The 16,453-nt window shown below is 45.7% G+C and overlaps 1 protein-coding gene across 1 annotated transcript in view; it reads left to right on the top strand.

The window, feature by feature from the left end:
• CABCOCO1 (ciliary associated calcium binding coiled-coil 1) overlaps positions 1 to 16,453 on the top strand; it is a 419,036-nt gene that overhangs the window by 298,891 nt on the left and 103,692 nt on the right. The window contains exon 6 of the mRNA XM_069611204.1: positions 15,407 to 15,535. Within this exon, the coding sequence (XP_069467305.1) occupies positions 15,407 to 15,535 (129 nt within the window). The remainder of the gene's footprint in view (positions 1 to 15,406; positions 15,536 to 16,453) is intronic.

Below are 16,453 nucleotides of genomic sequence, written 5' to 3'. Positions count from 1 at the left end.
CGGAGGATGAAGTAGAGGAAATCAACCTACTATGCTCCTCGCAAGGTACAACCTTGCGAATGGCCCCAGAGTGAAATTACCTTAGGTGTCGCTTCATGGTAGTGGTCCCAAAGCTGTACAAACCATGCCTCCCTCGACTGAGTACCATTTTTCACTCATTGCAGGTGACTCGGTTTGCACAAGCCTTAGGACCATCCCCATGAATGGTAAATAACCGCCACACCCAAGACTCACACCGAGTGCGGGTAGTAGGGATTTCCACTACCTCATTCTCGTCATCCTCTTCTTCCTCCTCTGCATCCTCACTCCTGTCCCCTCTTCAGGCCCTTGGGGAGGTGGTGGTGGTGGTGGTGGAGGGGGTGAGGGTGGTTCTGATGCAGGTACAGCACCAGGTGGCAGTAGTGCAGCCATGGATGCCATCTCGATGATGGTGTAATCTGCAAGTTGCATTAAAAATAGCTGTGCTCTGAAGAATAGCCAGAAACACAATGAGAATAAGCTCTAGGGCGTGGTTTTTTATAGAGGTGCTTGTATGCGGTTTGCGGATATGCGCGCTGTCCGCGGACAGATCGAACACAAAAAAAGGTTCAAAAACTTTCAAAAAGTATGTATAAACTCAGGATTAGTATGTGGGACTTGTGCTATGGTGAGTTTTTATTTAAATTGTTCGGGGACACGAACAGTGTCCACATTCAGAACACGCGATCAGCATGGGCGCAGTCACATGATCGCTTCGCGAACATGTTCGCGAAGGAAGCGGCTGTCCGCAGGACACCAAATGCACAGACATTGGTTTGCGCATGCGCGTTGATGTTCTACGGACACTGTTCGGGTCCTGAAGTAATTAAAAGTGCGTCACACGTCAAACGAACAGTTACGGAGAAACGTTTGTTCTTACAACAGTTTAACTTCCTTGTGAACAATACGGACAGATATAGCGTCCTCAGGACACCTCCAGTTTCGTTTATTTACGAACATTTCAGAACACCGCCTGTGTTCTTAGAACAGTTTGAACTTCCTAGCGAACAGTACGGACAGGTATAGTGTTCTTCACACCTCCATTTTCATTTGTTTACGAACATTTCAGAACAACCGTGCTGTCCGCGGACACCTAAATTTTTTTTTTTTTTTAAACAAACTAATTACAACACAATATAAAAATGTAACTTTATTTAACATATATTAACAATTTATGACAGAGAAGGTGAGGCAGAAACGGAAACAAAAACAGGAGAATTAGGAGTTTCAACATGATTGGTATCAGGTGAAGAAGGGATGGAAGTCTCATCAAAACGTTTTGGGTTATGGAGAGGGTTTGGGGATAATTGACTGGGATATGGTGAGGGGGGACAAGTACATGTGGGCCAATGGTGTGAGTTTTTTTTAAAATGATCCTCAACAAAGGTTTTAAATTATTAAAATTGGTCAACAATAAATCAATTTTTTCTTTTATGCTGTCAAGAGTATTATCCGTAACAGTTTCTTCCGTTACTTTTTAGTTTCTGACTGTTACTGAAGAAACCCATGTGGCCTAGATTGAAAAAAGAGTGAGCCAGACATGTGATGTCATCAGTGACGTCATCAATGACATTTGTGATTTCATCTTTGATGTCGTGGGTGTTAGTCTTAGCAGTGCAAGGTGGTGGCGCGAGTTATGGTTGCTTACCTTACCATAACTGGCGAATTTCAGGTTTTTTTTGGGTTTTACTTGGAACCATAACGTCCCTTTAACAAAGTTTTTTCACTGAATGTATATATAAATAATTATGGTTAAGTTGTTGTTTCCATCAGAAGAGCACTTTTTGGGCGGCTTATAACTTCGCTCCCCCAAGGACGAATCCTCACCAAACTTTGCGAAAAAAAGTATATGGCCCACTCTGAATTTGTTTGCAAAGTTTTGTGAGGTTTGGTCCAGGGGGGGGAAACTTAAAGGGGTGGGTTCCAAAACGTCTTTTTTTCCCATAGATATAATGGGAAAAACTTTGCTCACGCCTACAGCCCAAACCGCTGGACGGATTTACAGGAGCAGCGGCTTGGTCCTGAAAGCGTGCTTTTGTTAATTTGGTGTATATCCGTCCAGTAGTTTTCTTTAAAATGACCAAAACATAAGCTGCAAAAATTAGTGATATCTATGTCCGCTCCGCAGACACACTTCTCTGTTCGCTCTGCGAACAGGACACGGATTGGCCAAGCGGCTTGCGTGATGCCCGCAGACATATGACGTGCTCTCCGATTGGCTGGGGTGAAGCGTGAAGTGTGTCAGATTTTTGGAGACGCATGCCATCTTGGATTCTCGTCCGGTGTCCACGGACATCGCGGCAAAACACATTAAAAAACAAATATATATATTGCACTTGTCAAACTGATCAAATAATGTTTGGGAAGGTGAGGGGTGATGTCCTGAATGTTAGTCTTAGCAGCACACGGTGGTGGCGCGAGTTATGGTTGCTTAGCCTTTACATAACTGACGAATTTCAGGGGGGTTTCGATTTTACTTGTAACCATAACGTCCCCTTAAAGTTTTTTTTACTGAATTGCGAAGGTTTTTAGTATTTTAGTAGTGCAACTTAACCATATCGTCCCTTTAACAAAGATTTTTTACTATATATATATTTAGTTTTTTTTGTTTATTTACTTGTTTCAATTTATTTACAATTTTTACAAGGTAAAACAATGCAAGAAAGTCCTGCGTTATGCTCATTCAAAAAAAGAACAAAGGCTGTGCTAGAAATCCTGATCTCATTCACATTTTTATGTCAGTTTCTATGCCCTTTACTGCTCGCTCCTTGATTCCCTTCTTCAATTTAGATTATTGTGTTCGCCCCTCTATCCAAGGGAAATGTTTTGAAAGAAGGATGCAACCGCTATCACAAATGTTTTTTTTTTCTCCACCCATTAGACGGTACCAACAAACCTCTGTCATAAATTTGAATGTTAGAAAAGAGGTGGCCCAAGTAAGTGGATCTCCTTTGTCTGCAATGGTTGGCATTGCTTCAACTCCATATGTCAAGGAAGAGATGACTTTGGCCTTAGACGTCCACAATAGGTATATTGGAGAAGCGGGCACATTTTTTATCAACTGCCCTTGTTTGCGTTGCTAGTTTTTTTTACCTTTTTAAAAAGTACACTTTGCATTGCTGTTATTTAGAGTCACGCTGAGGTACTTGAATTGCTTCATATGTTCTATCTGGGAGCCTTCCAAGTACCATTGTAATTTTTAAAATTTTCTTGTTGATTTTCCCATGGACATAACTTTGTTTTTGTCTTCGTTGATCTCCAGGTTGTTGTCTTTGGTGTAATTCGCCAAGTTGTCCAGCTCTCACTGGAGGCCAACGGCAGCCTGGTCCATCAGAATCAGGTCATCCGCATATAAGACTTGCGTGACTTTAACACCTCCTATTGTTGGAGGGAAGGCTTGAAGACCCTTCTCGTAATGCTGAAAATTGGCCAGATAGGAATTAAACAGGGCTGGAGCACGTGGACAGCCCTGCTTCACTCCTCTAGATGTTTGGATCTCTGCCGATAGAGGACCAGAGCGATGTAATCTCACTCTCATCAATGTTTTGGTATAGAGTGCTTGAATCGGCTTTAAGATCTCTATCAGACATTTCTGAGCAGACAGTTTATGCCATAGGGTTTCACGATTGACCTCTTCAAAAGCCTGGACCAGATTGATGAAAGCCAAGTGAATCCTAGATTTTCCCTCCATGACGTTCTCCTTCAAAGTGCTTAGAAGCTAAATATTTGCTGTAGTGCTGACAACCTTTTCGAAACCTGTCTGGAAGAGGTTGGCACAACCAGCCGATTTTACTCATGCTTCAAAACGTTCTAGGGCCAGTGATCCAAAGACCTTACAAATTACATCCAATAAGGCGATGGTCGATAGTTCTTGGGGTTATCCTTCTTCCCCTTCTTGAAAATCGGGACCAACGTTGACTGTCTCCAAAAATCCGGAATTGATCTCATGTTTATAAATGTTTTTAACACCTCATGGATGAAATAGGCCCATTCATTTGGGTGTTGCTTGAGGTCAGCGTTGGTTATCCCATCAGGGCCAGGCGCCCTCGAAGTATTCAACTTGATGATTTTACCCAGCATTGATTCTACGTCGTGTGGGATTGCCCAAGTTGTTAATATATTGCCTTTAGGGCTAGCTTGAAGTTGTGATGGTTGTTGAAAAAGAACTGACAAGTGATCAATCCATTTTCTTTCTCCTACATTGTTTTGTAAGGAGTCGTTGGTTGAGTTGAAGGTTGTTTGCAATAGTGACCAGAATTTCTTGGATTTTCTGCCACATATCACTCTGAACATTTGCTCTGCATCAGCTTGATACATTTTGAAACGATGACTGATCAACCATCTTTTAAAGAATTTTGTTGCAATGATTGCTTTTTCTTTATGCACTAGAGTGTTGAATCTTTTCTCCAGGCGCTTAGCCCTCCTCAATTCTCTTTTTTTTTTTTCAACTAAGAGTGTATCAAACACATAAAGTCATGGGTTATGGAGCAGGCCCAGTTTTTTTTGCGACGATGGGCAATAAGCAAAGGAGAGTAGTCGACTACAGACTTCTCTGATCGATCATTTTCTAAGGTCTGAAGGGTTGTGTATTCCGATGTTAGGTTTTTAATTGCATTACCGGTGAGTTTCAGTTGAATTCCTCCATTGCAAGCTTCTACTTACACTGCCATTTTAGCTCTAGTTTCTCTCAAATGCTTACATGCCATAATCAGCAATTTGTGGTAGCTGTTTTTGTTCTTGTTACTCCAAAGGTTGTAACCAGAGGGAGAAGTTCCCTCGACACAAAGATGTAATCGAATACTGCACTTTGACCTTCCTTCTCCCACGTTGGTACTGATGTGGCACCCTGATATAAGGTTAGTTGGAGATTATAGTGGTTGCGAGAATCCATTAGTGAAGTCCATAGAGTTCCCCTCTCAGATGGTGGTGTGATTCTATATAGATGTCTCATTATGCCAAGATCGTTTGAGCAGGTGGCGTTTAAATTGCCACATACAATCATTTACGTAGTTCGATAGCGAGTATAAATGTCATCGATTTGGGTCTCAACCATCCCTAGAAATTGAGCATTACTCATGGCGTGAGGGCTCAAACATAGATTGATGATCGCCATGGTTTCTGTTTTGCCGTCCTCAGCCAAAGTTTCCGGATGTTTCCAGTTGACGAGTAATGCTTGAAGAAATGTGCTTGCAGTTAATACTTTGTTGAAGTGGATACCGCAAACAGATCGTAATGCTGTTAGTAATCCTGACATCGGATGCCCCTTCACACCCTTTAGTGCTGGGGATAAGATGATTTTGTTGCCATCCAGGTTCGGTTTTTCCAGAAGCCAAGTCTCCTGGAGGCATATGATGTCAAAATCACCCAAATTTACGTCGCTAGGAGTGGTCAAGTGGTTAAAACCATGTTTGTTCCACAAGCCCATTTTTAATAGCTTTTGTAGTAGGCAGCTGAGTGTTCGAGACAGTCTTGGCCTAGATGGTTTTCCCGTACCTTAAATGGCTATCTTTGAGACTGAATTACAAGGGTTTTCGGGATACATTCCCATGATTGCTTGTCTTGTTCTTTGAGCCCATTGTCATGGTCAGTGGAGGGGTTCCCTTGATGCTGCATTATGTTGTCCGGTACATAGGTCACTTTCAGTTTAGGCAGTGGGCCACTAGGAACTCAGCCAATTCTCAGGGGATCTTTAAAGGTCTCGTTTCAACTTTCCTTGTTCGTTAATCTTATTTTCCTCAGTTTAGACGTAGTTGGGAGGTGACAAAAATTAGTTGGATTTCCCGGTTCCTGTTTGTTGTCACTATATTGTTGTGCAAGATTTTCCTCGCACTTAATTTCTATTAAGTCAAACCCCAACATAAGTAGGTTTTCTGCTGCTGCCAACAACATACTCTTTACCACTGGAAAGGTTATGTGCAGGTACACACTATCCAAATGTTTGTCATTCCCAAATTCAATAATCTTTAGATCGTCAGAAAGGATTTGCCGGACATTTCGGACACAATGGGGCAAAGCCAGTAAAGATTTTCTATCCAGAATCACCTTGTTGTCACTGTCAGGAATTTGCTCCAGCTTCACAGTGAACTTTTTATCCATTCGGTTTCGAGGGTAATCACGTTTGACCTGGTGTTATCATCTTTCTTGTTTTACCGGCGAGCGGCTATGGGCTTGTGATCTTTCACTCCCACTCAGTCGTCCTCTTTCGTTCCTTCAGTGATGCAACATTGTTTCACTTCTGTGACCCTTTATAGGGTCACTTGGGAAGTTTCTGGTTATTGATGACCGATTCCGTCGTCTTGGGTGTTTTCGCTTGTTACAGTTCACTTTTAGTCCTTTTATGGTTGGCATTTGGTCTGGAGTCCATGGATCCTTTGTGTCTAATGCTTTAATTAACATTTCACGTTTATCTGCCATTGTCAGAAAAATAGGAGAGACCGGGTTGTCAGGAAATGGAATTGTCTTGTCACCTGGAATTGGTCTTATTTGTGGGTCTTTATCGAGTTCTCTGTTCCTTGGTGATACTATTTGGAGTTCTGATTCAGAGCCTTCGATGGAATGTTGACTTAAGTCCATCAGATCAGCACTTATGGAAGTCGACTGTAGTTATTGGGGGATTGTTTGTGTGATCTATTATGTTGTCCTTAGATGTTCTTATACATTCGTGCTCCCTAGTTCAATTAAATAAAATTCTTGGTGCTGGTAAAGGTGCTTCACTACTTCCTTTATTTCCCACAATGGCGGCTTCTAGAGATGGTTTCGGTCATCCGGCCCCACCAGTGGGCTCGGATTTAGAATCGTCCTGGTTTTTGTTGCTTGTTTGCGAGAGGATTGCATAGTCTCGATTTATTTTTTCACTTAATATGGAAATGTCTTCCGTGACCGTGCGATAGAGGGAATTTCGCATATTCTGGACTTGCTCGTTTGTTTCCAGGGTTATGCAGCCGTTTCATTTTTTCTTTTGGGGTCCTGGGCTATTGACTCCCCCATCCACTTTTAATCTTGTTGAAGCCAAAACTGACTGTTTTATCCGTTATTTAAGTATTTGTGTTTGTGACAGTAACTTGGCTTTGCGTTGTAAGTTTTGATCATTAACCAAGTTTTTTTCAGTGCTTCCGGAGTTGGATTCCAACGAGGAGGCGTCCGTTATGAATGGCGCAGAGGATGTTTGAGTGCTCGTAGTGTTTTGGACTGCCTCCACAGGCTTTATAACTGGTTGTTTGGGTCCGGGTTCCTTTGGTTCTGGTACAACGGTTATTTCCCCTAAATGTATTGCTTCCTGTTTATGGGATTCGATTTCAGAACCAAGTATATCAGCTTTAAGTGCATCATAGCGAGCATAGTTGTGAGATTTTTCAATGTTTCATTTAATGCCTCATAAAGTTTTCAGAAGGGGTCTTATGCAATAGTCACTGTCGACATTATAGCAAACAAGTCAGGTTTTTTGCTAGGGGTGTCTTTTCCCTTTGCTTGAAAGATTTCCTTAGACCTTCTATTTTGCAGCAGTGATGCGTTGCACGATTGTGAGAGGGAAAGCAATCTTGCATTAATGATCTCCGTCTCTATGGTTTGGGCGGCGTCTGGTGCATAGTCCTGAGTTCTTTTTTTTTAAAGTTTTTATTATTTTAAAAACAAATAAACAATACAAACCAAACTAGCAGCATTATTTGCGACAGACACATGAACATCAATTAATGCACACTACTGCTCCCCAATCCCTCCCCCCTCAAGAGCTTGTTTGCGTTTCTCATTCTGTATCTGCTGCGTGTGGCCGGGTATCGCTTCCATCCGAAGTTGCAGAATCCATTATTGTGCCAAACAGTCCTGTTATTAACACTCTCCATGCCATCAGGTTACCCACTTCTTCTTCCCCGCACTTGCTACATGCCTCCTGCCATACTACCGTTTCAGCCTCCGCCCACTTTTGCAAATCCTGCCACCATACCTCAACCCGTGGCTTGTGGCACTGGTTCCAGCCCATGGCAATCCTTCTTTTTGCAAGCACATATGCCAGGTCCCTCAGTTTCCCAACATGTTTAGTATTCCGTGGTCTGGGAAACCCTCCCAACAGGCAGGCCCAGGCCGTATCTATGTTGAGCGTGACCCCTTTATCCGCTAGTTTTTGTGCCACTTCCCCCCAAAAACTTTCAATCACTGGGCAAGACCAGAACATGTGTGTCATATCAGCGTCTTCTTTATCGCATTTTGGGCATGCTTGTCTTCCTGCATTTACAAACTTAGATATTCTCTTCGGGGTCATATAGGCTCTATGCGTTATGTATAACTGTATTTGTTGCAATCTGGCGTTTCTGGACACCTTCTTGTGGTATCCCATAGCACGCTCCCACATCCCATCGGTCATCTGTGCCCCCACCTCCGCTTCGCAGTCCAGCCTCAAATGCGTCAAATCCTTCATCACCCGGGTCATCACCATCTCCTACAATCTAGAGATCGCGTGCCCTCCTTCTGATGTGTCATATATTGTCCCCATAATGGCGTCTGGCTCCTCCGCCAGTACAATCTCTGGCCAGGTTTTACGAATAATCTGCACTAGCCTAAGATATGTGACATATTGGCCTCTGTGCTAGCCTGCCTCTTCCCCCAGTTCTTTGAAATCCTTAATGATCCCCTCTTGCCATACATCTCCCAATGTGACTAGCCCGACCGATTCCCAATAGGTCCTGATTATTATTCTTAGTTGGTTGTCTTCCCCTGCTAAGGCCACTAGCGGCACTTGTGGGGAACACGGGCACGGGTTCTCCATCAGTCGGCATACTCTACGCCACATCTTCCACCCAAGCAACATCATACCCGGGCGTTCTTTCATTTCAAGTCTAGGCAGCCAGATAATCTCCTTTAGGTAAAACAGAGTGCAGTCCTGTCCAAACAGCCTAAGTTCAGGAGTTACCTCATCAGAAAGCCATTTGGTTACATATTGCAACTGACCAGCTACATAATATGCCTAAAAATTTGGCAGCTTAATGCCCCCTCTACCATAGAAGTTCTGCAGCTTCCATAGCGCCACTCTATTTCGAGTGCCATGCCATAGGAAGTCTCTGCACATGCTATTCAGTCTGACAAAAAACTTTTTGGGTATCAAGTATGGTATATTACTGAAGAAATGTAACAGCCTGGGCAGGACCACCATTTTGAGCATCGACCCCCGTCCCATCATCGCCAGCGGCAACTTCTCCCAAAACGTCATACTTGTTCGGATTTTTCCCACAGCCATCTCGATATTATGCAAGTGCTCCTCCTCTACCGTGTGATACACATCTATTCCGAGGTAGCGGAAGGAATCAACCGCCCACTGTACAGACAACACTGGCAACCGCTCCAGAGGGGCTCCTCTGTAGCTCCCCAATGGGAACATGCTCGATTTTTGGGGGTTCACCGCTATGCCGGACAGTTCTGCATACCTTTCCATAACCTCTAGAATATATTGAAGATTTTCCTCCGGATATTTCAGATATAGTAGCAAATCGTCAGCATACAAGGATATTAGATGTTTCTCTCCCCCTACCTCAATACCTATCATGTCGTATTGTTGTCTGAGGTACACTGCCAGGGGCTCCAGGGCTAGAATGTATAACATCGGGGACCAGGGGCACCCTTGTCTGGTGCCCCTACTAAGTTGCCATCTCTCGGATATCACCGATCCTGTGCGCACCCTGGCCAGTGGTTCACTGTATAGTAATTTTGCCCACCTAACATAGCCCGGCCCCATCCCGTATTCCCTCAGGGCCTCCAGCAACCATGGCCACCTCACTGAGTCAAAAGCTTTGACTGCATCTAGGGACACAACCGCCATTTCCCCCTCGCTCTTGTTCCCCTCTTCAATCACCCGGTGGAGTCGCCTATGGTTGTGGGTTATATTTCTGCTGGGAACATAACCCGTCTGGTCCGGGTGTATCAGTTTGCTAATAACTCTACGCAACCTATTGGCCAGGACCGCCGTCAATATCTTGCTATCCTGGTTCAACACTGAGAAAGGCCTATAGGAGCAGCAGCTATGCCCTGGCTTGTTGGGCTTAGGAAGCGGCACAATTAGCGCTTCTCTAAGCGATTCCGGCAGCCGGCCCATCTCATAAGACTCATTGAGCATCTCTAGCATAGGGGGGGAGTACTTCCTCTCTATATGTTTTATAAAACTCGCCAGGGAATCCGTCCGCGCCCGGGATCTTACAGGTGGGCAGCTGCTTCACCACCTCCTCCAATTCCTCTAAGGTAATCGGTGCGTCCAGCTCCTCCCTTTCTTCAGCACTAATCTTAGGTAATTCCATGTCTTTGAGTTTCTCTTATCTCCTCTCGATTGTCCCCTCTTCTGTCCTCATATAATGTCCTATAATAGTCTAAGAATGCCTCGTTGACTCCCTCTTGGGTGTCAACTACCTCCCCGTCTTCTCTAGTTATCGTCCTAATCGGGGGCCTAGGGGTTTCTCTCTTATATAACCACGCCAACAAGCGGCCAGTTTTATCCCCACCTGCATGTTGCCTCTCAACATACTTCTTATAGTTAAGGTTGCAGAGCATTTCCCAAAGCTCTGCACACCGCCGCTGTAGTTAGAGTACAAGTTCCGCATCCCCTCCTGCCCTGTTGCTTTCCCGTTCCAATTCCACTTCCACTTTCTCTAACTCAGTTAGGACCCCACCCTGTAGGCCTTTTGATTTAGCAATAACAGCACCACGTAATACCACCTTAAAGGCTTCCCAGAGCGTGCACGCTGAGTCCACACTGCATTGTGTTATCCTCATAGTACTGTGTGATCGCATCCCTGATATCTTCCCTGAAGACCGGGTCCCGGAGCGCCTCTGCCCGGTGGTGCCACGTCGGTATCCGCGCCTTGGGGCAGCAGTACTGCCAGCACAGAACCAGAGGCGAGTGGTCCGACAGGACCCTCACTCTGTAGTCTATTTGGGTGGTCTCTATCACCACATCTGGCGTGGCAAAAAAATAATCAAGTCTCGTATGCACTTGTTGCGGGGCTGAGTAATGCGAGTACTGTGTTTCATTAGGGTGTTTCAGCCTCCAAACATCTGCTAGCCCAAAGTCGTCGAGTAATGTCTGCAATACCCTGGCTGCTGGGGTGGGCCTATCATTCTTATCATCGGATCTGTCTGCCGTGGGGTTGAGCATGCAGTTGAAATCCCCTCCCCAAATAACCGCTCCTCCCATACACGCGCCCAGATGAGTACACAGGGTTCTAAAATATGCCGCAGTATTTTGGTTGGGGGCATACGTATTTATAATGCACACCTCCCTATTCTCCACCAAAGCCTTTAATATGACCAACCTCCCCTCCGTGTCCACCACCTCTTGTGTAAGTTGAAGCGGAACGTGCGTGCCACCCAGACCAGCACTCCCCTAGCGTATGCAGAATACGGAGAGCCTACTACAGTACCTCTCCACTTCTTCCCCACCAGTTCCAGTTTTTGCCGGGTCAGATGTGTTTCCTGCAACAACGCAATATCAATCTTCTGTCTTTTCAAGTACATCATGACTTTGTTTCTCTTTAAGTAACTGTTGAGTCCCCTGACATTCCATGTTAGGATCTTAAGGTCCCCCATAGCTCATGAGTGTCCTCTTCCCTTCCGTGTAGCGAATCCCCTTTGCCCACATGATACAGATACAGCTCTCCACCTTTTCTTGTAGCTTCTTGTACAAGCTCAAAATACCCATAACTATGTACACAACAAATTCCCCACTTTCCTCCCCACCCTCCACCCATCCCTTCCCCAACACCACACACCCCAACTGCTGCCCAGCTCCGTTCTCGGAACTCAGGCACCCCCACATCTAGCCCTGCAAGCACCAAACAATGCCCAGAGCTCAGTAGGGTGAAGTCGCCCTAATGGCCACTTAACTAAGATTACTGTGGGGTAAAGAGATCCGCTCTGCAAGGCTCCCATTAATTCAATAATAATTACAGTGCTCATAACATCTAGTGTAACAGTCTGACCTTCTCTACTGAAGGCTGCGCAAATGACTATATTCAAGTCCCATGGGTCCGTGCCATCTTGTGGCACCCTCCTCATGCATTACTTATCTCTTTCATGCTCTCTCTCCGTCCGAACTTCAGACTCCTGGGGACATCCCTGCGCATCGAGCCATCCCATGGCATCCTCTGGGGTCTCAAAAAACAAAGTTTTGTGTTTATGTATAACTTTCAATTTTGCCGGATACAGCAACATGTATTTGTGGCCCGCCTCTCTGTCTCCGCTTTACCGTCCCAAAGTTCATGCGGCTACGCTGCACATACAGGGTATAGTCCGGGTAGGCCGTGATGTTTGCTGCTCCTCGTATAATCGTTCCTCCCTTGCGGAAGTGTTCCAATATCCTCTCCCGGTCCCGGTAATTAAGAATTTTGGCTATCACCGGCCTAGGCGGGTTTCCTGGCGGCAGCCTCCTTGTTAGAGCTCTATGTGCCCGTTCTACCGCAAATCCTTGAGATAGGGCTCCTCCGAGTATCTCTTGCAGTAGCATGGACTCAATGAACTCAGTGGGATCATGGCCCTCCAATCCCTCCGGCAGGCCCACGATGCGGATGTTGTTTCGTCGGGCGCGTCCTTCCGCCTCCTCCGCTCTGCTCTCCAAGTTGCCCACTCTCTGTATCAGGGCATGCAATTCGGCCTTATGGGAGGCACAATCCGCGGTATTCGGGCTCACTTCCTTCTCAAGGGTCTGCGTGCGCTCCGCCAAGGCCCTGACGTCCTGCCGGAGTAGATTAACTTCCTCCTGCACCTCTCCAACCTTAAGGTCCAGTGCCGTTTTCAGCTCAGTGACGGCTAGTTCGAGTTTGGCTTCCCAGGCCACCTTTAAGTCTGCAATCGCAGCTAGGACTTCTTGGTTAGTGCCCGTTGCCGTCATGCTGCCTGCAGGCGACTTATCCTTGCTCTTGGTATTTTCTTGACCAGGGGACGTCTTAGCGAAGTCGTCCAGGGTGGGCTGCTTCGCCTTCGGCCCCACCGTTCTATTAGACATGACCCAGAGGACCTGTATTCTGCACAAGTGACAAATGCGCACCCAGTGCGCCTCTTTCGCTCGATCACCGTGCGGCCTGCTCCTTCCTTTGTTCCGGACATTGGTCGGCCATTTTGTGTCGTCTTTTGTCTCCGGCGCTCCTTGTTTTTTCCGCACAGAACTCTGCCGCCGTTCTTCCTACACCTTCCAAAAGTTCACCAAGCGTGGTCCAATCATTCACACACTGACATCTGTATTTTCAGCAGTCGTCGGCCCATCGTTGCGCACTTTTACGCCCGGATCATTTCAGGATCTTGGGAGCTCCTCCAGATCACGTCCTCCTACATGGCCCTCGTAGCCACGCCCCGTCCTGAGTTCTTATTGGGCATTGATTAATTGGTCCAATCAGCCCTCCTAAGTCTCTTTGCTTAATCCTAGAAATGTCCACAGATGCACCTTGGGCATCTCGCTGAACATGTGGGTAGGTCTCGAAAGCTTTACTTTTATTCAGGTCATGGATACTTAAGCTTGGAGGGGACTGGACATTATATACACTTGGTTTCAGACCACAAATCTCTGTACTCCGGCCGAGTTGAACCCTAGATTGGTTTCTCGACCGTCCCCAGTCACCTTCTTTTGGATCATTTGCTGTTAAAGGAGTCAAGTCGGTCTCCTGGTGGACTGGGGCTGTCTGATTTTCCAGGGCTGATCTTGGTATTGAAGTGGGCTCTACGTTTAGTGAATTTCCGAAATGCCATCTGATGACAACCTAAGCTGGTAGATTGGAACCGATTTGAGCGCTATCACTATTTTGAACCGTTACATGGACTGTCAAATCTAAGGCACCCTCCAAAATTACAGCATCAGAGACCACACCTGTGAACTTCATGATAGGTTTGACTTTCTTGTGAAAAAATTCTGCCAGTAGGTTATTCTAGGTATGTTGGTCGTCTCACGAGATGTTTGAGGAATTTTGAAGATTAGATTACTTTTTCCTGTTGGTCTGGGGATGGTAACTGTATTTAGGACTTTTATGGTGCTGAGTGTAAACCTTTCTTGTCTTTTCTGTTGAAAATCGAGGAGCTCTGTTTTTTAAGTTTCCTTGACCGCTTGCTTCCTCGTTTGTATGTGATTCATTTTGTGTCCCATTATTACAATCCAATGGAGCGTTTTCTTCCTCTCCTCGTTCACCGCCTTCCGAGGTATTTATCCCTTCCTCTATGGAAGTTAGAAGCTCGTTTGAAGCATGTGAATCAGGAAATGGGCTCACTAGGTCTTCTTTTGAGCCGGTATTGTGAATCTTGATCTGAACCACCATCAAAGCCGCAGAGAGTTCTGCAATTGAATTTGGGTGGATTTCACTGTTATATGGGAGGTCGCAGGGTTACAGGGTTACTGCCGGTTTCCATATATCACAACACGGGTTACTAGAAGCAGTGTTTGACTCGGTCAGGTTATCCACTCCGGCTAGTTGGGTGATTTTATTTGTGTCACTTGGCTCGAGATTTATTACAAGCCTGTCCATTTCCCCCACGTGAGCAACGGCTGCCACAGACGTTACCAGATGGAGACGAAGCTGACAAGGCGGTCGGAGTCTCAGATTCGTCATCCTCACGCCGAAGTGCAACCCCTTGGACGGTTTCAGATTTGTGCACGTATGTAGCTGGACTGAGGTCCCAATCATGTGTTTGGTTTCCGTGTTCGTTTGAAGGTAAGCTCGAAGGCACCCTTAGTTCGAACAGTTTTTTTTAATGTTGTGCCGGGTGACTGGAAAGTGGTGGGGTGGGAGGTGGACACCAGAGGATGTGATGCAAAGTCCTTACCTGATGATACTCCCCCTTCGCTTATCACTGTCGCCTCCAAACCTTCAGAGTCTGGGTGGCAGAGAGACACAGACTTTGCTGCAGTGCACTCTAGGCGGGTGCACTCTGACAGTAGTCTGAGAGGTGCTTCAAATCAGTTTTCTTCATTGCCAGTATGTGAGCAAATACGTTTGAACAAACAATGTTTGAGGTCACTTAGTCCTCATGCTGAGTCATGTCTTTAAAATTGTTAAATGTCCTAAACACATTTTGCCAGTAGTTCCTAGCATGTGAGCTAAGCCAATCTGTATTGATTTGGTAACATTAAAAAAAATATGATTCAGGGATTAACCACACCCAGTACCTTCCTGCAATAGTATCAACTGGCTATATTTTCTTCTGAAAATGCATTATAGCAGGTTACCCTCCATCCTCCATGTTCCCTAAAGTATGTAATAAACACCAGAAAAAAAAGACCAATCTGAATTGAATGTTCGGAAGCTCAAGTGTACTCTGTCATCCAGAGGTGTTAGGTTTATTGCGAGCCAAGATGATATGATCTCTACCAATACACAGCTTGAAATAATACTTTCGAGAATGTAAATGATTTCTCTTCCCTTCCCAACAGCAAGTGATAGAAGTCGTTGAAGTAGTGGATACCCCTTTTCCAGCTCCACTAGAGGAAGGTATGCCTTATGAAATATATGCAAGGTTCATAGCACCAGAGTCACCGACCAGTGAAAGCCAGGAGCCTGAGGTGAGACTTGCTTTTCCTAAGATGTTGATTGTCGTTCTCTTGTCGTTCTCTCTCTCTCTCTCTCTCTCTCTCTCTCTCTCTCTCTCTCTCTCTCTCTCTCTCTCTCTCTCTCTCTCTCTCTCTCTCTCTCTCTCTCTCTCTCTCTCTCTCTCTCTCTCTCTCTCTCTCTCTCTCTCTCTCTCTCTCTCTCTCTCTCTCTCTCTCTCTCTCTCTCTCTCTCTAATCTGTCTTACCCTCTCTCGCTCACTCTGTCTCCCTCCCGCTCTGTCTCTCCCTTTCTCTCCCTCCCTCTCGCTCTGGGTCCCTCCCGCTCTGTCTCTCCCTCTCGCTCTATCTGTCCCTCTCTCTCCCTCCTCCCTCTTGCTCTGTCTCTCCCTCGGTCTCTGCCTCTCGCTCTCTCTCCCTCTCGCTCGCTGTCTCCCACTAGTGCTCTCTCTGTCTCTCCCACTCGTGGTCTCCGATTCTCCCTCTCACTATTTCTCTCCCTCACTATCTCCATCTCCCCCTCACTCTGTCCTTCTCTCCCTCTCTCCCTCTTCACCCACCCTCCTTCCTTCCTTCCTCTCGCTCTCTCTCTCTCTCTCCGTTTCTCTCTGTTTCTCTCTCTCTCCCGCTGACATAGCAGTAACATATACGTTAACTTTGTTGATACAGTTATAAAATGACTAATGATCAAATACGTTATGGAGTGTATGTTACAAGGGTTATTGGTAAAAAATATTTCGCCAAAATGAAGTGCACATCTGCCGTTACACCCTAGCATGAACACGTATGAATTTCAAGGAAATGGAATTCAAAAGCATGAGTCACAACAACCTCCTCGTCCCCCTTCCCAGTAACAGCTGCATTTATAATCTAATACAAACTCATCCTGGATAGGAGGAGAGCAGGCACGTGTGCCAAATCTAGATAACTATT

This window comes from Ambystoma mexicanum, chromosome 8 (assembly GCF_040938575.1).
Source record: "Ambystoma mexicanum isolate Mex_15411 chromosome 8, UKY_AmexF1_1, whole genome shotgun sequence".
Taxonomy (NCBI): domain Eukaryota; kingdom Metazoa; phylum Chordata; class Amphibia; order Caudata; family Ambystomatidae; genus Ambystoma; species Ambystoma mexicanum.
Note: the sequence above shows the minus strand (reverse complement) of the source record. Positions and strands in the feature narration are given on the sequence as shown.